The sequence below is a fragment of the Schistocerca piceifrons genome, chromosome 7, assembly GCF_021461385.2.
Source record: "Schistocerca piceifrons isolate TAMUIC-IGC-003096 chromosome 7, iqSchPice1.1, whole genome shotgun sequence".
Classification (NCBI taxonomy): domain Eukaryota; kingdom Metazoa; phylum Arthropoda; class Insecta; order Orthoptera; family Acrididae; genus Schistocerca; species Schistocerca piceifrons.
In genome coordinates, this window is record NC_060144.1 from 301,790,482 (window position 1) to 301,814,472 (window position 23,991).

At 42.1% G+C, this 23,991-nt stretch overlaps 1 protein-coding gene across 1 annotated transcript in view; it reads left to right on the plus strand.

Annotated features, from left to right (window-relative positions):
- The window catches only part of LOC124805173 (ionotropic receptor 93a), a 186,827-nt gene that overhangs the window by 115,572 nt on the left and 47,264 nt on the right, over positions 1-23,991 (plus strand). The window contains exon 7 of the mRNA XM_047265659.1: positions 16,542-16,641. Within this exon, the coding sequence (XP_047121615.1) occupies positions 16,542-16,641 (100 nt within the window). The remainder of the gene's footprint in view (positions 1-16,541; positions 16,642-23,991) is intronic.

Here is a 23,991-nt window from a genome sequence, read left to right on the forward strand (position 1 = left end):
CGTGCTGCCAGTTGACGGGCGAGAAGCTATTCGAATATATCCATCTAGATATGCAGTACACACTGCAAGTCACAGTAAGTGCATAGTGGCGTAAACTTCGTACCAGTACTGCCCTATGCCAGTCTCATTTTGAGAGTGGGAAAAAAGTCTATATACCTTTCTGCGCGCCCTCAGATCTCTGTACTCTCGCGAGCCCCAAGTGATACACTGACGGAAAAAAATCACAACACCAAGGAGGAGTTGTGCGACGTAAACGAAAGTTGGTAGGCGTGTTTCTACGTCTGAAATATGTCATCTATTCAAATTTCGCGCCAGTCGCATAAGAATAGCGCTAGTAGCACGACTATGAGGATGCAAACCAGGTTTGCTCTAAATACACGCTGTAACGGTCATGAGCGTTGGTTACCTTTGAGAATGAACGTGGTGAGTCGATGTTAATCAAGAATGCCTTTAAGACGCCGTTATGAACACCTCACTGACTAGGGGACCATCAGAAGTGTAAATAACGGATTTTGATGGGTCTCGTATATGTTGTAGAGGGACGTGCCCTGAGTGTGAGGCTATCCGCTTTTTTAGCGAGGGGCCTCCGTTTTCGAGAAAATTGATTCTGAAGTACACAGTCTGCTGTAATACGAGTTCCGTTCGCCCTGTGCGAACCAAGTGAGCGTGGCGGAACGGTTAATGTCTACAGCTACCCCGCTTAGGTAGGGTAGCGTGTTCGGGTCCTCTCGTGTTTTCGCTTTTTTTAAAAATCAGAATAGTCCGAGATTTTTCCATTTCATTTTACAGAATATCAACAAACAGCGTACATTGTGTGAAATTATTAAGAAATAATTAATTGTGCCGTATTAATTTAATTTTCACGTCATTATTACAAAATCTTACTCGTTATCGCCTGCATCGCTTGCTTTGCCACAACAGAGATCCGGATGATATGCGTCGTAAAATCAACCGAAACACACTGTTTTACAGCACCAAGCACATTTCGTAAAAGCTACTGTCTTGCAGGCGGACGGAATTTTTAGGAGCGATAGCGGAAAACATTATTCATATACATTCAAAAAGGTTTCTCTTTCATCTTTGAATGTGAACCATGCGTATTTGATCATATTCGAAAAAGCAGCTGCCCTGAACTGATGCAAAATTAATGAGTGTAGTTTTATGGAAACGTCCCTGGATGCGATTGCTTTGTTGGCCTTCAACAAATCTGGGGCATTCTGAATTTTCTTCGTGAAAATTTTAACCTGTCGGTAAAAATATACGTCACAAGGCTGGCAAACTGGAGTACACTTTGATGGGATAACTTTTGCGATGCAGGTGCACGTTTTCCTCTCATCCACGAAGATGTGATCATATACGGTCAGATCAATTTGCCCTCCCCAAGTATCAATAATATATAGAAATTTTTCCTGTCCCACGCACGGAAGAATTGCAGATTTTAAAAAGTTTTCGTACACCAGTTTCGTGAACTTCCCTGATTTCGTGCAGGACACAATTACGTTTTCACATTTGAGGATTAATTCATCCACTCTTTTCTGAACATTAGAGCCGAATTTTCCCGACGGTTCCTGCATTCATAAAAAATCATACAGAATCACCTTTCAGCCGGCCGCTGTGGCCGAGCGGTTCTAGGCACTTCAGTCGGGAACCGCCCTGCTGCTACGTCGCAGGTTCGAATCCTGCCTCGGCCATGGATGTGTGTGATGTCCTTAGGTTAGTTAGGTTTATGTAGTTTTAAGTCTAGGGGACTGATGACCTTAGATGTTAAGTCCCATGGTGCTTAGAGCCATTTGATTTTTGATCACCTTTCCTGATGCAGTTAGAGTGTACTGTGTTGTGTACGAATGACTTATCTTGTTTAAATTCTTTCTCCGCACTAGAACGGTTCCCGCCGCTTTCTCTGATTGATACTGACAGCCCGTTTAATCGGTGTAGTCGAGGTTAAAAGTACCAATAAGTATTTTCGTTTGTGTGCGGAATTCTTCCGCATTTACTAATACTTCTTCCATCGTTGCCCATTCTTTGGAACTGATGAACTTCGTAATCTTCCTTTGCCTGATTTTATGCTTTTGTTTAAATCGTTCGATCCAAGCCGAGCTGCCCACGAAATTAAAGGTATCCGATAAAAATAGAACAGCAGCTTTCATCGCCCATTGCTGTAAAGTTCTGATTGTCACCTGCTCGCGGAAGAAATTATCTTATTTTCACAAGCCAGCCTCTTTCTTACAATGTATTTGACATATATTTTGATATGATTTACCTGTTCCAAATTCTGCCTCGCTTCGACGAGCCGTTTATACGTGTCACGGTCGATAGTGTTCCATTTATCACGACGAGTTCCACCTCGTTTCACATCCCCTTTCCATCGATATAGCGTTGATTTATGCTTTAACCGAGAGACGCCGTGTGACTGCAAACTCTTCAGGCTGTATTTTGGATGAGCTACTGCAAGAGCGACTGCTAGTTTTTTGTACGACAGAGGCACATAATCTGCTGGCTCACGTGCGAATTTGTCGGCGACGAAATCGCCATCTTCGTCTACTCCCGTATGCTGCAAAGTAAATAGCTTTATATTATGTCGATGCGTCCGCAAGAAAGGGAACATCCACACAAAAGTAAAAATTAACGCCTCATATTCATGCACCTCATCTTCGTCGTTGATATTTATTAATTCATCGCCATCGATGATCCGTTCAAAATGGTTCTGAGCACTATGGGACTTATCTGCTGAGGTCATCAGTCCCCTCGAACTTAGAACTACTTAAGCCTAACCAACCTAAGGACATCACACACATCCATGCCCGAGGCAGGATTCGAACCTCCGACCGTAGCGGTCGCGCGGTTCGAGACTGTAGCGCCGAGAACCGCTCGGCCACTCCGGCCGGCGATGATACGCCTCTCGGCCAATAGGTCTTGTATTGCGATACATATCTCATTACAAATTGCAATTCAATTAGGAGAGATCGTGCTGGGCGGTGTATTTGTTACACGATTTAAATCACGAAGCAATTTTCCGGCCTATTTGATAGCGTTAGTGATTTTGCCTCTCTACCTCTGATGTATCTTCTTCTGGGTGCACTTCTGTAGACATACTTTAGGGTCGTCCATTTCACTGCATTCTTCGAACGCGCATGGCACTAACAACGCGTTGCGAGCAACGGACGTTGAAGACAAATACAAACTAGCGGTTTAGGAGCTAGGTCAGCGCCGTTTGTTTGACCATGGTGATACGTGGTCGTAATACACAGAGGACTTGTAAGTAGGCTGTTTATGTTTTCTTATTGGCAACGTTACGTAGCGCTCTGTATGAAAATCACTGGCTGTGCTGTGTGCAGTCTGTGGCTAGTTTGCATTGTTGTCTGCCATTGTAGTGTTGGGCAGCTGGATGTTAACAGCGCATAGCGTTGCGCAGTTGGAGGTGAGCCGCCAGCAGTGGTGGATGCGGGGAGAGAAATGGCGGAGTTTTGAAATTTGTAAGACTGGATGTCATGAACTGCTATATATACTATGACTTTTGATGACTATTAAGGTAAATACATTGTTTGTTCTCTATTAAAATCTTTCATTTGCTAACTATGCCTATCAGTAGTTAGTGCCTTCCGTAGTTTGAATCTTTTATTTAGCTGGCAGTAGTGGCGCTCGCTGTATTGCAGTAGTTCGAGTAACGAAGATTTTTGTGAGGTAGGTGATTTGTGAAAGGTATAGGTTAATGTTAGTCAAGGACATTCTTTTGTAGGGACTATTGAAAGTCAGATTGCGTTGCGCTAAAAATATTGTGTGTCAGTTTAAGGACAGTCATGTATAATTGTTCAAAGGGGACGTTTCAGACCGTCCGTGAGAAATCTGTGTTGGCCGTAGCCAAATAAAAGGATGTGACGAGGGCGATACACTGTCACAATCACAGAGTTCGTACGGGATGTCCGCGCGGACAGACCACTTTCTGTTTGACCGAGCCTACACAATTTAAACTTCTTAATAATTTGACAGAATTTACTCTGTTTGTTGATATTCTCTAAAATAAAAGGGGAAATTTCGGAATATTCTGATTAAAAAAAAAAGCAAAAACATGAAAAAGACGAGAATACAGTACATCCAGCGCGGTAGCTGTAGACCTTAACCGCTTCGCCACGCTTTGTTAGATGGAACAGAGCTAACGTTACGCTTATTACAGCGCGCGGTGAACTTCAACTCTTTTCGAAATCCAAGGCCCGTCGCTAAAAACGCGGGTATCCTCATATTCAGGGCATGTCCCTCTACAACATATCCCAGACCCATCAAAATACGTTATTTACGCTTCTGATGGTCCCCTTGTGAGTTTGAATGAGATCGTGTAAAAGAGCTACGAGAAACTGGATATTCCTCCTGCGATATTGCAAAAAATCGTGGCAGGAATGTAGTCACTCTACATTATTGCTGGCGGCGGGGGCCACGAGAATGTACGGTCGCAAGAACGCCGAGTTCTGAACGGCCATACGGTAATACCGAGAGGGAAGACCACCGTGTTCGGCGTGGGACACTGGTGCATTGGTACTGCACCTGCAGCAGCAATTTGAGCAACAGTTGGCACCATAGTGACACAACTAACCATTACAAATCGGTTACTTCAAAGACAGCTCTGAGCCAGAAGCTCTGTAGGATGAATTCCACTGACCCCAAGCCATCGCCATTTGCGACTTCAGTGATGTCAAGTGAGAGCTCATTGGATGGCGGTGTGGAGGTCCGTTGTTATTTCTGATGAAAGCCGGTTCTGCCTCGGTGCCAGCGACGGCCATTTATTGCTTAGAAAGAGGCCAGTTGCGGTCCTGCAATCAGCCTGTCTGCGTTCTAGAAATACTGGATCTGCATCTGGAGGTACGGTTTTGGCTGCAGTTTCGTATGACGACGGGATCACATTCGTCGTTATCGCGCACACCCTGACTGGAAATTTGTATGCTAATCTCTTGATTCATGAACAGCACCAAAAATGGTTCACATGTGTGTGAGTTGCTAAGGGACCAAACTGCTGAGGTCATAGGTCCCTAGACTTACACACTACTTAAAGTAGCTTATGCTAAGAACAACACACATGCACACCCCAATGCCCGAGGGAGGACTCGAACCTCCAGCGGGAGGGGGTGCAGAATCCATGACATTGCGCCCCTAACCACGTGGCCACTCGGCGCAGCCATGAACATCACACCAGGAGTGTTTCCCAAATGGATAATGCTCGCTCACAATCCGCTGTTGTAACCAACATTCTCTACAGGGCCGGCCGGTGTGGCCGAACGGTTCTACGCGTTTCAGTCTGTAACCGCGCGACCGCTACGGTCGCAGGTTCGAATCCTGCCTCGGGCATGGATGTGTGTGATGTCCTTAGGTTAGTTAGGTTTAAGTAGTTCTAAGTTCTAGGGGACTGATGACCTCAGATGTTAAGTCCCATAGTGCTCAGAGCCATTTGAAACATTTCCGTACAGGGTGTCGACATGTTCCTTGGGTCTGCTCGATTACCAGATTTATCTCCATTAGGATATCATTGGACGACAACACCAGCATCGTCCACAATCAGCACTAACCATCCCAGTATTGACAAACCAGTACAGCACCCGGCACTTGTACAACACAATGCACGCACTATTTCATGCTTGCATTCAACGTTCTGGCGGTTACACCGGTTGCTAATGTACCAGCATTTCACATATCCAGTGGTTTATAGCGCGCTGACATCTACATCTACATCTACATGATTACTCTGCTATCACAATTAAGTGCCTGGCAGAGGGTTCAATGATCCAGCTTCAAGCTGTCTCTCTACCGTTCCACTCTCGAACGGCGCGCGGGAAAAACGAGCACTTAAATTTTTCCGTGCGAGTCCTGATTTCTCTTATTTTATCGTGATGATCATTTCTCCCTATGTAGGTGGGTGCCAGCAGAATGTTTTCGCAATCGGAGGAGAAAACTGGTGATTGAAATTTCATAAGAAGGTCCTGCCGCAACGAAAAACGCCTTTATTTTAATGATTGCCACTCCAATTCACGTATCATGTCTGTGGCACTGGCACTATCTCCCCTATTTCGCGATAGTACAAAACGAGCCGCCCTTCTTTGTACTTTTTCAATATCAACCGTCAGTCCCACCTGATGAGGATCCTACACCGCACAGCGATAGTCCAGGATAGGGCGGACAATCGTGGTGTAAGCAGTCTCTTTAGTAGACCTGTTGCACCTTCTAAGTGTTCTGCCAATGAATCACAGTCTTTGGTTTGCTCTACCCACAAAATTAACTATGTGATCGTTCCAACTTAGGTTGTTTGTAATTGAAATATCTAAGTATTTAGTTGAATTTACAGCCTTCAGATTTGTGTGACCTATCGCGTAATCGAAATTTAGCAGATTTCTTTTAGTACTCAAGTGAATAACTTCGCACTTTTCCTTATCCAAGGTCAATTGCCAATTTTCGCACCACACAGATATCTTATCTAAATCATTTTGAAATTCATTTTGGTCATATGATGACTTTACAAGACGGTAAATGACATTATCATCTGCAAATAATCTATGAGGGCTACTCAGATTGTCTTCTATGTCGTTAATATAGATCAGGAACAATAGAGGGCCTATAACACTTTCTTGTGAAACGCCGGATATTACTTCTATTTTACTCGATGACATTCCGTCTATTACTACGAACTGTGATTTTTCTGACAGGAAATCACGAATCCAGTCGCACAACTGAGGCGATATTCCATAGGGACACAGTTTCGTTAGAAGACGCTTGTGAGGAACGGTGTCGAAAGCCTTTTGAAAATCTAAAAATATGGAGTCAATTTGACATCCCCTGTCGATAGCACTCATTACTTCATGAGTATAAAGAGTTAGTTGTGTTCCGCAAGAACCATATATTCGTAATCCGTATTGATTATGTGTCAGTAAATCGTTTTCTTCGAGGTACTTCATAATGTTCGAATTCAGTATACGTTCCAAAACCCTACTGCAATTCGACGTTAGTGATATAGGCCTGTAATTCAGCGGATTACTCCTACTTCCCTTTTTGGATATTTTTGTGACTTGAGCAGTTTTCCAGTCTTAAGGTTCGGAACTACTCTGAGCGAGCGGTTGTATATAATTGCTAAATATGGAGCTATTGAATCTGCATACTCTGAATGGAACCTGACTGGTATACGATCTGGACCAGAAGCCTCACCTTTATTAAGTGATTTAAGCTGCTCTGCTACACCGAGGATATCTACTTCTATGTTTCTCATCATCGCAGTTGTTCTTGATTGGAATTCGGGAATACTTACTTCATCTTCTTTGCTGAAGGAATTTCGGAAAACCGTGTTTAATAATTCTGCTTCGGTGGTACTGTCATCAGTGACTTCACCGTTGTTATCTCACAGTGAAGGTACTGATTGCGTCTTGCCATTGGTGTGCTTTATATATGACCAGAGTCTCTTTGGGTTTTCTGCCAGATTCCGAGACAGAGTTTCGTTGTGGAAATTATTAAAAGCATCTCGCATTTCGAACTTCTGCAAAACTTTGCCAGTCTTCGGGATTTTGTGTTCTTTTAAATTTGACATGCTTTTTTCGTTGCTTCTGCAACAGCGATATGATCCGTTTTGTGTACCATGGGGAATCAGTACCATCACTTATTAATTTGTGTGGTGTATATCACTCAATTGCTGTCGATATTATCTCTTTGAAATCATTCCACATCTTTTCTACACTTACGTGATCAGATCAGGAGTGGAGACTGTCGCTTAAAAAGGTGTTAAGAGCATTTTTATCAGCTTTTTTAAATATATGTACTTTGCGTTTCTTTTTGATGATTGTGGGTGTTACAGTATTCAGCTTAGCAGCAACTGCCTTGTGGTCGCTAATCCCTATATTCGTCATGATACTCCCTATTTCTCCAGGATTATTTGTTGCTAAGAAGTCAAGTATGCTTTCGCAACCATTTACGCTTCAAGCAGGCCCATGAACTAATTGTTCAAAGTAATTTTCTGAGAAAGCATTCAACACAATTTAGGGTGACGTTTATGCCTGCCGCCAGCCTGTGGTCTTGCAATGTTACCTACACAAATGTATCCCCGAAATTTCGTTACTCTACATGTCCACCCCCATAGCTGAGTGGTGCCATCTTCATATATATGTTTTGTCAGAAGCCGTTCAGCAGCAGGAAGTAAAGCAAGCCACTTTGTTTTGCTATAACCCCGGCACGGTAGCTCATCGTGTTAGGTCAAAGGGTTAGGTACCCTCTGTAATAAAAAACTGAGTCAACGGCTCAACACTGAACTTGAACGGGTGTCATGGGACATGCGCTCCGAAAAGATGCTACCAACGAACTCGAACAAAGTGAGATTTTTTGTAAAAAAAGTGGTCAGCGTGACGGTTTGTCGTCCTACGGGCCCGGTTTCGATTCCTGGCTGGGTCGGGGATTTTCTCCGTTCAGGGGCTGGGTGTTGTCTTCATCATCTTTTCATCCCCATCTGGTGAGCAGGTCGCCCAATGTGGCGTCGAATGTCATAAGACCTGCACCAAGGCGGCCGGACCTGCTCCATAAGGGGCTTCCCGGTCAATGACGCCAAACGCTCATTTCCATTTCCATTACTCTACATTAATAATTTTTGTGGCGTTGCGATTTTTTTCCGGCAGTGTACATGCGATCGTCGCAGCATAGCGGTTACACAGCCTTCTTTGGATACCGGTTTTCTACAGCTACAGCTATGCCTGTACTCTGCAAAACACTGTGAAGTGAATGGTAGAGGCTTCTTCGCATCTTACCACTTATTCGGGCTACTTGCTATCACATACACATATGAGATGCGGAAAGAACCATATTTTAAATGCCTCTGCGCATGCTACTATGAGTCCGATCTTAGCGATTCATACGGGGCCAATACATAGGTGGTTCCAGTTTGTCCACTCTTAATGCTAGAAAGTTTACATCTGTCTTCAAGTGTCTGCCAGATCAGGTTTTTGAGCATCTCCTTGACCCTCTCCCATGAGTCGAAAGAAAGCCACTCATGATGCCCTTCTGTGTATACTTTCAGTATGAAAATGGTTCAAATGGCTCTGAGCACTATAGGACTTAACTGCTGAGGTCATCAGTCCCCTGGAACTACCTAAACCTAACTAACCTAAGGACATCACACACATCCATGCCCTAGGCAGGATTCGAAACTGCGATCGTAGCGGTCGCGCGGTTCCAGACTGTAGCGCCTAGAAGCGCTCGGCCACTCCGGCCGGCCTTACAGTCTCCCATTAGTCTTATTTAGAATGGGTCCCACACACTTGAGCAATGGAAAATAAAGCTATATTTTCTATCTGCAAAAAATACCGTGTGAGACTAAAGAAAACTGTGTCCAACACGTGTTTTTTTCTGAATTCGTGCTTATTCTCTAAGAAAAGTCTATATGAATTCAGGAAAGTCATAGTGTATGAACTAAATATTTGCTCAGGGGTGTTGCAATAGAAACATGTTAGCTGCATTCGTCTGTAAGCCTGTGCATTCGTTTTCTGGTAATTTCTGTAATCTTACAAGGAAAAAGGAAAACTGGTTGTATCAAAGAAAATCTAATTTTAAATATATTTTCTATGTTTTTTTTCTGAAACTGACGATTTTTTCAGACATCGGGTTGTAGTAGGCATATCAGCAGTCAATTATTCAAAATGACAGTCACAATCGCATTATTTATTTGGCGCCAACCGGTTTCAACCCGCGATGGGGTCATCTTCAGGGCAGTTTACACCATTTGGTCGCTAACTGTAGTTACCAACCCTGCACAGGCAGGGTGACGACTGTAGCGAGCGACCAAATGGTGTAAATTGCCCTGAAGACGACCCCATCGCGGGTTGAAACCGGTGGGCGGCAAAATAAATAATGCGGTTGTGACTGTCATTTTGAATAATTCATTATAAGTAAATTAATCGCTGTTTATCTCCATACAACTATGTTGTCTAAAATTTTAATCAGCAGTCAGACTACGCTCTGACGATTACTCGCAGAATTTCTATTTAACATATCGCCTTCTCCTCGACGTTATTTCTATTCGCGACACCTGAAACATCAAAATTACTAACATCAAATAAAAAAAAAACATTTCCACTTCTTTTCAATCTTGCCACGTGTACCTGATCGTGTCATTCGCTAATTGACTAGATTTAAGCACGATTTCGTCCTAGTTAAATTCCTGTACTTTGTTGCAATTCCAGGAAATCTCGAAATCACTCATTTTCATGCGTTGTTTCCTCGCTATGTGTACACATTTGTAAGTTTGAACCTATTAAGAGTCCACTAAGAAAGTCCGCAGTCATCCATAAAGTAATGGTAAAGTAAAAGGAGACTGTTGGTTTTAGGAATTGTGAACCTCACTAAAGAACAGTTAACGTGATAGCTCATGAGAATTAAAAAGACTTCAGCTCAGTCTAATTGAACTAAGAACAGATAGAGACATTATTTTTAATAAATCTTTGACGGATGAGGGACTATGTGATCGTATTGTTCTAATGATTATATGGTCTTCCTGCTGTCTTTAAGATGCACCCCTCATTACAAAGGGACAAAACAGGCACGTCAAAGAAAGATCATAGTCGTTGATATGTAAGTGATCATCACGCACTAGCGCGGGGTTCGGTTCAGGATTTGATTGTACCCTCATATATGGCAACTGAAAGAGTAGCAACCTATTTAGCTATTGACAAAAAGACTCAGTTCCCAATAGATTGTATTATGATGCTTCGCGTGGATCGTATATGCAAGTGATAAATGTAATTCATACAGAAAAGTGAATTAAGTGCCTTTAAAATAATGGTAACGAAAACTCCACAATGAAAACTCACACAGGAACATTTAGAGCAAAACTAGCAAGCGAATACTATTAATGAGGTAGCGTCGTGATATTATTTGATGCCGAGAAATAAAGAATATAGAATATCACGAAAAACAAGCGAGTTGGCAGAGAAAGCATCTATCTGGACAGATACGCGTAGCTGAAATCCTGGATGTGGCGTGATGATACCGGATCTTAACTGTATGTTGAACCGTAACTGCCTGGCCGAGCCACTGAAAGAATGTCATATGTCATTTTTTGCCTAACTAAAGTACGGGCCCTAACCTTAGGCTGGTGTCTTGGGAACCTTGCTTTTCATGTTGAATACTTTTCCTTTTATTATCAGCAGCAGCATCAATAGTAGTAGTAGTCGTTGTTGTTGCTAGTGTTATTCTTGTTGCTTTTGTTGTAACGGCATTGTACGACGCTGAAAATATAATTAATTTCTAAACATAATCCACATATTTACTTTTACAACAACATTATAACATTTTAATGAGACATGTTTCAGGCAATCAAAGAACAGGTCGTGTTAATTGATAGCGTCAATTAAATGAATCAAGGAATCAATGTATGTTAATGAACGTACTGACAATATCAACAGTAATGCCAGGTGTTTTTTTTCTTCAGATGATGCAGTTATTTACAGGGAAACATTACCTGAAAAAAAGCGACACAAATATTCAGCCAGATATTGATGAAATATCATAGTGGCATTAACAAACGCAAAACTGGGTCCTCCACAAAACGCAAAAACATAGTGTCGCATGGCTACAATATGAATGAGTCACCTGATGACCTTAGAAGTTAAGTCCCTTAGTGCTCAGAGCCATTTTTTGAATGAGTCACAACTGGAATAAGTAAATTCATAGAAAGAGCTGGGGCAACAATTTGTGGAAATGTGATATAGAACGATAATAAAGGCGCAATCGCAAGTAAGGCAGGAGATACACATTGGTTCAGTAGTAGGATAATAGGAAAATGAAGGCAATCTACAAAAGAGACTGCTTACGAAAGCGTCGTGCGGCCCGTCCTAGAAGAGGTTAAGTCACTGGAAGATTTTGCCCAAGTGGCTATTGTAATGGAAGTGGTCAACGACACTATTTTCGCCACGAACCAGAACACGTGATACACAAAAAAATAAATAAATAAAAAAAGAAAACGGAGTCCTCGATGCGACAAACGCGGGGTGTACCGGATACATTCGGATAATCAGATTACCTAATACACAAAAATGTTTCAGAAATAATATCATTTTGGTTTTCTTTGCTATGATTAAACAAGCAACAGGCTTTCACTTAGGTAAAAATATACTAAAATGTATAATAAAATATTTCAAAATATAAAAATGTATGTTTACTTTTGCTTTGAAAGAAATTTTTGAAATGAATTAAATCTATTATTGTAACTATTTAAATAAATATTATATTCTAATTTGAAGAATGTCTGTAGTGTAAGCTTCATGAAAAATTACTGACTTGCAAACTGAATGCGGGCTTGCTGAAAAGCAATGCCCCCTATTTTTTTATGGGAAAACCCTAAATTTATTACACAAAACAGATTTATTGACATTCTACATCTTTATTCTTCATGTCTACATGTTTGCAACCTTCTGCCGCTAGAGAGCTCCGAATTATAGCGTGTAGCATAAGGTGTGTAACGTTAATTATGTCAGTGCGCGACAAACAGCGTGCTGTAATCGAGTTTCGATTTAGAAGATTTTGCCCACATATGGAGCAGCCTCTCCTTCAACATGACAAAGTCGTACCACACATGAGCCCTGCGACATCTGCAACTATCAGATTCCTTGGGTTCACTGTCAACGATCATCCTCCATATAGTGCCGACTTGCCGCCATCCGATTTTCATCTGTTTTCAAAACGTAAAGCACACCTTCCAGGACTTCACTTTGATAGTGCTTAAGTGGTGCAAGCTGAGGTTGTGGCTCTGTGAGCAAAGTCAGTCTACATTGACGGTATCAACAAACCGCTCTCTCGTTGGGAGACTTTCTTGAGAAATAAATATGTAGACATGAAGATACATAATGTTAACAAGTTTTTTATTTAAAAGGCTTTAAGACTTTTTACGTAAAAATTCGAAGGCATTATTTATCAGCACGCCATTGTATCCTTGGTCGTAAACAATCGGTATGTAATTGGTGCCCCTGTGAGTTGCGACGCTAGATGAGCCAATTTGTATCGGAGTTAGTTGGTTTACGACGCGAGTGAATATCGGTCAGTAATCTGGATTCTGTTTTGTTCTGTTATAATATGTAGCACGTTTTGGTTGTACTTGCGAATTATAATTGAAAAAAATGTCTGTGAAACCTCTGCAACTTTTAACTGAAATATAAAAACGCAGCACGATAGGAAACCTTTTTGTCCTATTGTAACGAAAAGCAAGGAATTATATCTCTTAGACCATCGAATCTACGAGAAGAAGAAAATTGGATATTGACAGACTTGATAGTTTTTATTCTGCTGATATTTAAATACTAATGTTCCCCCTCTTTTATTCTCCAGTTGCCTGCAATATTGGAGTACTGCAGAAGAAACGAACTCGTTACTTAAACGAGATTTGTGAATACATTTTTACGAAGAAATTTACTTTAGTAGCATTATACTTTGAGAGTATTGAAACTAAGTGTACATCTACAATGTAAATGGGCCTCAATTCTGCGAAAAGTATTAGACATCCACTAGGTTCTACCATGCGTAGGACGTGACATAGAGCGCTCCTTGTAATAATCCAGCACCAATTTCCTTATCTATCTATCTATTTATTTATTTAACCTGATCAGATTAGGGCCATCAGGCCCTCTCTTACGTCGGACCAGTGTTTCACACGTACAGCATTTCACACATCAGAGTTATATCATGACAATAGTTTAAATAAAAAAATTAGATTACTCTAGTCACAATATGAATAAAGAGTAATGACTAAGACCTAATAAAGTAAGTACTGGCAGTATTTTTACAACAGGTGCTATACATACAAATTATTATAAAAGCAATAATAGTAACAGTAAAAAAATTAAATAATAATGATAAACATGAGAAAAATTGGTAATAGTAATGAAGATTTGTGCAGATGTACATTAATAACTTGGTGTGTAAAGTAGATGTTTACTAGTATAGCGAGTTTTGGGGAAGGGAGATTTAAGGATGGGGAAAGAGGGAAGTAATGAGGTGAAGTGCATTCATGTACAGAGGAAGGCATTACTGTTGCTTAAGAGATACGTCATTAACTGTTTTTTGAAGCCGGACATGTTTTTAACTTCTCTAACATAACGAGGAAAGTTATTCCAGAGTCGGGGTTTCCGCTACTGTAAAGGACTTGGAGAAGGTGACTGAGCGATGCAGTGGAACAGAGGATTTTATTATGATGGGAGCGTGTGTTTCTGTGATGTTGTTCCGACATAAGCGTTAAGGACGAGGAGAGATATGAGGGACAGTGTACATTTATAAGGCAGTAGATGAGACAGAGTGTATGGAAATCTCTGCGTTTGTCTGCACGCAGCCAGGACAATTTTGCATATGCTGGTGAAATGTGATCAAAAAGTCGAACATCACAGATATATCGGACGCAGGCATTCATGACCAGTTCCAGACGTCGCGAGTTTTCCTGAGAGAGGCCTTGTAGTCAATGTAGTCAATGACTGGGAGTATAAGCGTTTGTACTAATTTCTTTTTCAGATCGATAGGGAAGAGTTTTTTAGATTTTTGTAGGACATGAAGGGATGCTGATGCTTTTTTGCACACTGCAGTTACGTGCTCTGTCCAATTTAGATTTTCATCTGTTATTACTCTCAAACTCTTTTGCTGAGGGAGAGAAGTTAATATTTGTTCCATTTAGGATAAGAGATGGTACGGATTCCCGATCTTTTGGGCTAATGAGCTTAGAGTGACCAACAAGTACCGCTTGGGTTTTAGATGGGTTTAGTTTTAGTCCTATGTCCTGTGCCCATTTTGATAGTGCATCGAGATCAGTATTGAAATTTTCAATAGCTTTCTTAAGATTGCTTGGTTTCGCACTTAGATACAACTGAAGGTCATCAGCATACATATGATATTTGCAATAAGTCAGAACCGATGACACATCATTGACATACAGAGAGAAGAGTATGGGACCTAGTACTGAGCCTTGGGGAACGCCTGACACTACCTGCCGTCATTGTGATTTTATATTCCCGGACAGGAAGTGTTGCTGACGAGACGTCATGTATGAGCGAAACCATTGCACTGCACTTGGTGAGAAATTTAGACCGCTAAGTTTGGCTAGTAAGATGTCGAAGTCGACAGTATCAAATGCTTTGCTGAACTCTAAGAAGCAAATGATAGTCGCTTCTTGTCTGTCCATGGCAAGTTTCAGGTCATCTGTCACCTTTATAAGTGCGGATGTTGTGCTTCGATGTTTACGGAAATCTGATTGGTATTCATCTAGTAGGTTGGTAGTAGTTATGTAGTTGGTGAGCTGGTCATGGACTATCTATTCAAAGGCCTTTGATAGTGCAGGAAGAAGGCAGATGGGGCGGTAGTCAGAGGGTGCTGTGGCTATGTCCTTCTTAGGCAGTGGCTTAATTTGTCCCAGTTTCCAGGCCTCAGGGAAAACACTTGTGATTAATGAATCGTTGAAAATGTCTGTTATAGAGGGCAGTAGTTGATCAATAATAAGTTTTACCATCTGGATAGTGATGCCATCAAGTCCAGTAGATGCAGATCTAATCCGCATTATGGCTTTCTTGACACTATTGCAAGTGACGTGACGTAGATAGAATTTTTCTTTGCTACAGTCGTTCATACCGATTAAGTAATTTTGCCTAAACCGAGACTACGGAGATTTTTCCACAGAATAGCTGGTCTACATCTATTGTCAGATAATGTACGGGCATGCCTGAACTTTGCGTTTCTCACCGCTTGACTGACTTTGTTTCGCTTCTGCTTGTGTACAGTGTGATTTTCAGGTGTAGGGTGTATCTTGTATGCTCGATGTGCAGCGTCTCTGAGATTCATGATAACCTCCCTCTGTTTCCTCAACGTTAGTGTAAGTTTCCATTCGTGTAGGAACGAGTTAATCCTTAGAAGATCAGGCCATCTGTATTTTGACAAGTTGCTTCATGCTTTTTGCAGTAGCGATTACTTCCCGCAACCAATAACGGTTTTCTGTTATTAGTCAGTCCGATTGGGGGGAATGCCTCGGGGGTGGTCCTGCAACGAAACACCATAACCAGCTTTCTGAAGCATTGCTGTAAAAAGGACGGCACGTAGAATGTGAGCCGAGCGAAAGGCAACACACTACCTAATTCTGTAATTCGCTCGAATTTTTCTAAATCGTTAACAGAAATTTTACACTATTTTAATTCTTCAAAAAGCAGATGGCCGCACAATAAACTATTACACAGTCAACAATTATGTCTCAACCCTTAGGTTCCAAAAAGAATTAGAGTAAAGCGGTCGCAACCCTGGAACACAAATGGGTCTAGAACCCGCCACATAGCGCAGTCAGTATGTCTAGCTAACATTTTGGTAGGAGCCACACAGCGAACCACCGGCACATCCGAGGAAGGCCGCTGTATATTTCTTATACTGTGGAAAATGATACCATTATTTCGGCTATCTCAGAATTAATCCCTCTAGTTGTTTTCAGAGATACATTCCGATTGCGAAAGTTCAAACATCGACCGCATAGTTTTAGAAACGCCACGTGTCAATCACAGTAATTACGTTTGTTTCAGAACAATGATGAGTACAGCTTCCTCAATCTGTCGTTGCAAGCTGGATACGGCCAGTTCGTCGACGTAAGCGACACTGAGATGCTACTGAGGATAAAAAAGGGTAAGTAATATCAAAGTTCATCGCAAAGAATATGAAAGGCGACCATAACTGGCTTCTGGTATTGCTCCGCCGTATAGGCGAACTCATACTGAAATATTGTGCTAACTTAGTAATGCCGCCCTTGAGCTACAGCTATAGTAGTGTACTTCCTGAAAGACTGAAGTATGCAGCAGCATTTATAGAAATGGTGATAAGCAACTGACCTGTAATTATACACCGAGCTCATTCCTCCCTACCTTGCCATTTTTTAGATTTTTTTTCTATTTTTACTTATTTATTTTCTTGTTAGAAGGGGTAACCTGGAACAGAACACTGGATCATCTTTCTGAGAATAGCCTATTAACAGCAGCTCAGTTTGGCTGCTGTAGAGACTTCTTTACCAAAAAAGCAAAATATGACCTCACGAATTCAGCTGTGGAAGAACTAAACAAGAAAAATGTCCTATTGGCATTTCCTGTGATATTACCGAGGACTTTGATTACGTAGTTTATAAAGATCTAATAGCGAAATTAAAATGGCAGGGCGTTACAGGCCTTTCTCTTGCATGTATGGAGTCGTATCTTACTAGTCGAAAACAGAGAGCCACGTAGCAAATATATAGGACGGGAATAAGATTAAATTCGGAGTGGGGAAAACATTGAAGTTATTGTACCACAATGTTCACTGCTTGCCCCAGCCCTTTTCTTGTCTTACGTAAATGGTTTACCCAGTGCATTGGAGGACTCTTCACAAAAAGCTAATGTTTGTGATGACACATATTTTGGTACAAAACCCAAACCCATACATATCCCATAAAGCCAAGAGAAAAATGGCGGGGAATGAAATTTCAAGTAATTCGGTTTGCCTTACAAAAATGTTTTATATGGATGACGCAAAGCTACGTTCTTCGCTATAGTTACTTTCTGAGTGGATATTTTACTTATCGCGCAAAAAATTAAAAACCACTATTTTTGGATTCACGCATGGTTTCCTCTACGCAGTCTTTGTCATTCGATTTTGAGGGAAATATATGGTAAAAAAATTATTTTTCCGCATCTCATAGCTTTACGTCAGAGCTTGACAATTAACTGGTTTTCTTTTCTTTGTTGCCTGTAGGGAAACCGCGCATATTTTGAAAAGTTTACAGTGAATAATACAGTCGCTGGCCAATTTACTTTTGGTGCATTTTACAGCTGCTTAAGTAATGTAGCCATCATATCTAAATTGTTTTTAACTCTTGGAGCGTGAATACGAGGCTCACTTTGGCGTTTGGCCGCGACGATACGCGACGCGCCACATTCGAAACTGTGGCCGCTCGCTGCGCTGTGAGGGATTGTCTCGTATTGCTGTCGATACAAGCCCAAAACATTCACTTGCCCGCGTGCTTTCATGCTGGAAAGACATATTAACTTGAGTATTCCTTTCTGTGATCCGTATAGTCAACATTTCGTTCACTCAAGAGGACTGTTCGAAGATGGTATCTTTCGACCAGCTTGTTGAGAAAAGCCTTGTCTGTGGTAATGCACTTGCAAATCGTATTCGAGGAGCAGATGTCACGAGGAAGATAGCAACGGGAATGAAAGAAACAGGGAAGAATTTGCTGTGGAATCTGTATCATCATTTTTAATCCACAGACATCGTGAAACTTCCTGGCAGATTAAAACTGTATGCTGGACCGAAACTCGAACTCGGGACCTTTGCCTTTCGCGGGCAAGTGCTCTACCAACTGAGCTACCCCCGCACGACTCACGCCCCCTCCTCACAGCTTCAATTCTGCCACTATCTCATCTCCTACCTTCCACAAACTTGCTTGTTGCTGTTTCTTATTCAGATAGCAAACCCACGGGTTTGGTCGCTGACTGTAAAATGTTAATCGTTTTCTAAAAATTACTTCATTCGAAACTGAAATGGAGGAGCCCCTATTCAAGGATCTGAAAATATTACCTGCAGGTACACAAAATGAGCAAGCTCCAGCTTCAGTACATTTAAACATGCAGCTTCGAATAGAAGTTGTCTACAGATGCTTCGACGAACAGATGTGGCTACAGTTGAAGTTTAATCTTTGGGTGCCACGACGGTGTAAAAATATATGTTGCTTTGTCAGAATGGCCGATACTAGTTGCTCCAAAAAGTGGTAACGTCTGGACTCATTCTGTAGAATTCATGGAATTTCTGTTCGTGTTGAGAGAGCTCACGAGAAAACACTGCCAAATTGTCTGTGTAAGCCCATCGTCATACAGTTAGTTGCGGGACCTCGACTGTTCAATATAAAATGTCGTGTCATTCACCTTCAGCTGTCTAAATTTCCAGTCCTTTTATTTAATCAACCAGTTTGAGCACTACATTGCGCCACCTTCAGGTCCCATGACCGACGTGTAGGAAGAATCCCACCTCTGGTCCAGTCAGAATAGGAGCTAGAATTCAAAAGACTGGTACCCGTAGAATTTTACTTGACACAGCAATCCCTTCGATCATCACTTGCCGACGCCAGCCACACTGTTTGATACAAATGGCATTGTATGGGTGCACGCAGTACTTCCTTTGCTTTTTCAGTTCTTTGAGCTTTAAATATTTATAAGCCACAATAACACCCTTTCCAGAAGAGCTCATGACAGCAAGTAAGCCTGAAACTTTATTTCGGACTGTTTTGTTTATCGTAATACAGGTCGCATCGCGTATTGTATCGCATCGCGCCAGTGGAAACAGGGGTATCGCCCACATACGAGGTCTGTTCAAAAAATCCCGGAACTTTGGCCACAAATTTTTTACACTTATCTTTTACTTAATGTGCATGGTCTCCTTCGAAATACACTCCTCCACGCTTTTTCACTTCCAGAAGCAGTCTTGGTACTCCTCTTGCTGGATCGTGCGAAGCGCCGTTTGCAAATTTTCTTTTATCTTCTCTGTTGTTTAAAATCTTCGTCCTTTCAAGCACTCCGTCTGCAGGCCACGAGGGGCCTACCGGGACCATCTGATCGCCGTGTCATCCTCAGTGGGGGGCGTGGGGTCAGCATGCCGCTCTCCCGGTCGTTATGAGGGTATTCTAGACCGAAGCTCTCAATTGGCATCACGATGCTGAGTGCACCCCGAAAAATGGCAACAACGCATGGCGACCTGGATGGTCACCCATCCAAGTGCCGACCACGCCCGACAGCACTTAACTTCGGTGATCTCACGGAAACCGGTGTATCCACTGCGGCAAGGTCGTCCTTTCAAGGGGGTTTTCAATTTTGGAAATAAAGAAAAGCCGTAGGTCAGGTCTGAAGGGTATGGATGATGGTATGGAGGATGCGGCAGCCCAGTGATTTCGTTTTCTGCGCAATAGTCACGCACCAACGGAGATGAATGTACGAGAGCGTTATCCTGATCCAGGAGCCGTGAATTATCTCGCCACGTTTCAGGCCGTTTCATTCTCATATTTTCTCGCAGGGGTCACAACACGTGCCGATAGTACCATCGATTAACAGTTTGTCCCTGTGGCACGAATTCATGATGAATTAATCCTTCAAAGTCAAAGAAAACCATCAGCATTGCTTTGACATGCGACCTGACCTGACGAGCTTTCTTTGGTCTTGGAGAACCTTTCCCGACCCATTGTGAAGATTGAATCTTTGCTTCAGCTTCATAACCATAGAACCACGTCTCATAACCAATGATGATTCTCTTAAGGAATATCTCGTTCTCATTTGCACGATCCGAAAGCTCTTCACAGATTGCGAGGCGAAGGTCTTTCTGGTCTCGACTCATGAGTCGTGGGAGGAACTTGGCGGCAACACGATGCATTCCAAGACGCTGTGTCAGAATTTCATGACAGGATCCAACTGAAACGTTATATTCTTCTGCAATATCTTGGACAGTCAATCTTCAATTGGCACGCACTATTTCCTTGACGTTCCTGACATGAACGTCGTCAGTACACATCGAAGGGGTCCTGAACGAGGGTCATCTTTAACTTTGATCCGGCCATGTGCAAACCGTGTGAACCATTCGTAACACCAAGTACGGCTTAAGCACTTGTCACCGTAGGCTCCCTGCATCACTTGGTATGTCTCTTAAAGGTTTTCTTGAGTTTCACGTAAAATTTAGTGCAGACGCGTTGCTCCTCTAACACTGACATCTCTAAATTCGCAAACTGTGCGATCCAAAGTTCTACTCAATACACACAGCAATGAAACTTCAGCAGTTATGTTTTAAGCACAGGCCTGTGCAGGGATGCCAACGGCATTTCACTCCAACACACCACTGGCGCGAAATCATGAATGTTCCGCAATTTTTTGGACAGACCTCGTAAGCGATGCGTCGCGCAACCATTACTACACCGAATCATATCGCATATCGTATCCCCTCTGTGCGAACCACGCCTTAGATCTCCATGTAAAAGGTGCCCACTGTTTATTAAAATATCGATAACGTCAAAGTATTGGTAACTGCTTCTTCGATGAGTCGCACTTTTTCCATATACGAGTAACATGTACTTTTCGTAGCAGCGAGCTTCGTATGGAGCAAAACAAGGATCATCAGTCTCTAACTTCCCATGATGCCAAGTCGTCTGAAGTTACATGAACTTTAACTGAATTTAGCCCTATGTTTTATCAAAAAGAAGTCGCGCAACGAACTCTAACTATAGATCTCAGACGGATCGATCAGAGGTTGAACTTTACTCAGTTCCTTCTAATATCTTTCTCTTAAAGGGTGCTTTAGTTTAGAAACCACAGGAGGTGGGGCGGCGTGCTTGTATACATACTGGAGAAAAGTTCAACGAACTAAATTGATTGCAAATATACATTTATTCGCAAAATGGTAGTTGTCCTGAACATCAGCAAACATTTAACACATATAAAATCCTAATACTATGATACCGTGAGTTTAATCTGTTTGGCATTACACGGATCATCATTGTTTGAGAATTAGGTTGATTAAGGAGCGCAAAATGAATGATCAAGTGCTCACACACAAAGATTCAAACATTCACAGAATGTATGAAATTTACTCGCAGTTGTGGAATCTATCTGACGTTAGCTGCATTAGGTACGAAGATATTACCTACTGATGAGATATGAATATTTGTTCTAGACATGCACTAGAACCCGGGCGTAACGATTGTCGCGAGCAGTCACCTTAACAATTTTGGCTGTGCGAGCACACTTCCAGGACCGAACCAAACTTCAGTATGACATACTGCCTACGACCACATCGCTCACAACTTTGGTTGGATTCCTACCTCATCGTTTCAACGAGACAAACGTACTTGTCGTTAGTATTATGACTGTCATTTTTTCCGTTGAGGGTTGTAATACGTGTTTTTAACAATGTCTGAAGAAACGGACATTGGTGACCATCTTGCAGTAGCGGGAATCCAACTCACGTTCGAGTGACGGGGCCGTAGACATACGGAAGCCTGAGACGGTCCTAGGAGCGTGAACGGATAAAATTGTTAAGGCGGCCGCTCACAACAAGTGGAAATTCCGGCCCGGCACAAATTTCATTGTCGTCATTCCCCTTGCACAACTGATGGTTGTTCATGGTCGCAACTGCTTGTATATTTCATAACTGCTGTAGTCGAAGCAGTACCTGTTCCTTCGGGAGCATGCATGTTGGAAGGAACATTGCATCATTCTCCTTGACAACTCAGGCACTGCAACATCGTATTAATCGGCATCCTGATGCAAGAAGTGATCGTGACCGAATGTAAGACAAGTGCGGCCCCTTCGGAAACTAATTAAATAATAGCAAAATTATCACTTGCGAAAACCCCATAATGTTGCTGACAAATGACTAAAAACTACAGAAAATTCTTAACACGAAAGACTGAGCTGACCCCCATTCAAAATCACCTTCCAAGTGCACACAGAAGCGCAGATCATACAACATACCGGCACCGCTACTGCTCAGTGACTAATTAATTCTGCACAAAATGCTGCCTCTCCTCCGTGCACAGAGAGCGAAAATACTTTGCTGGGGCGAACTGACCGACCAATCGACAAACCGAATATTTCAGTGGCGCCAGACTTCACCAAACAGAAGGTAGAAGAAACAACGACTGTTCGTTTTGCTCAAAATTTTCCATCGGTTCATCGTCTAAAATTCGAACAAGCGCTTGTCTTGCGCGTGTGTTTGCAGGAATCAGTCAGGTGTCCACACCTTTAAGAAAGACTGGGCAGATTAATGCCCTGCCTGAGCCGTGCTTCAAGCCAGCTTCGAAAATCAAATTCAGTGGCCTCCCAAGCCCCTGCAGCGGGATGGGTATAATTAAAGTTCAGCTACTCACGGAGGTGTAGTGTGGGCTCTAATTATTGTGTTGTTGTTGTTGTGCTCTTCAGTCCAGAGACTGATTTGATGCAGCTCTCCATGCAACTCTATCCTGTGCAAACTTGTTCATCTCTGAGTAACCACTGCAACCTACATCCTTCTGAATCTGCTCAGTGTATTCATCCCTAAGTCTCCCTCTGTGACTTTTAACCTGCACTCTTCCCTCCAATAATAAACAGGTGATCCCTTGATGCCTCAAAACGCGTCCTACCAACCGAACCATTCTTCTAATCAAGCTGTGCCACAAATTCCTCTTCTCCCCAATTATATACACTATTTCATTAGTTACGCGACCTACCCATATAATCTTCAACATTCTTCTGTAGCACCACATTTCGAAATCTTCAATTCTCTTCTTGTCGAAACTATTTATCGTCCATGTTTCACTTCCCTACGTAGCTACACTCCATACAAATACTTTCAGAAAATACTTCCTGACACTTAAATCTGTACTCGATATCAACAAATTCCTTTTCTTCACAAACGTTTTTCCTTGCCGTAGCCAGTCTACATGTCATATCCTCCCTACTTCGACCATCTTCAGTTATTTTGCTCCCCAATAGCAAAACTCATCTATTACTTTGTCTCGTTTCCTAATCTAATTCCCTCAGCATCACCTGATTTAATTCAACTACATTCCATTACCCTCGTTTTGCTTTTGTTGATATTCATCTTATATGCTCCTTTCAAGACACTGTCCATTCCGTTCAAGTGTTCATCCACGTCCTTTGCTGTCTCTGACAGAATTACAATGTCATCGGCGAACCTCAAAGTTTTTATTTCTTCTCCTTGGATTTTAATTCCTATTCCAAATTTTTATTTTGTTTCTTTCACTGCTTGCTCAGTATACAGATTGAATAACATTGGGGATAGGCTCCAGCCCTGTATCACTCCCTTCTCAACCACTGCTTCCCTTTCATGCCCCTCGACTCTTAAAACTGCCGTCTGGTGTACAAATTGCAAATAGCATTTCGCTCCCTGTATTTTACCCTCACCACCTTCAGAATTTGAAACAGATTATTCCAGTTAACATTGTCAAAAGCTTTCTCTAAGTCTACAAAT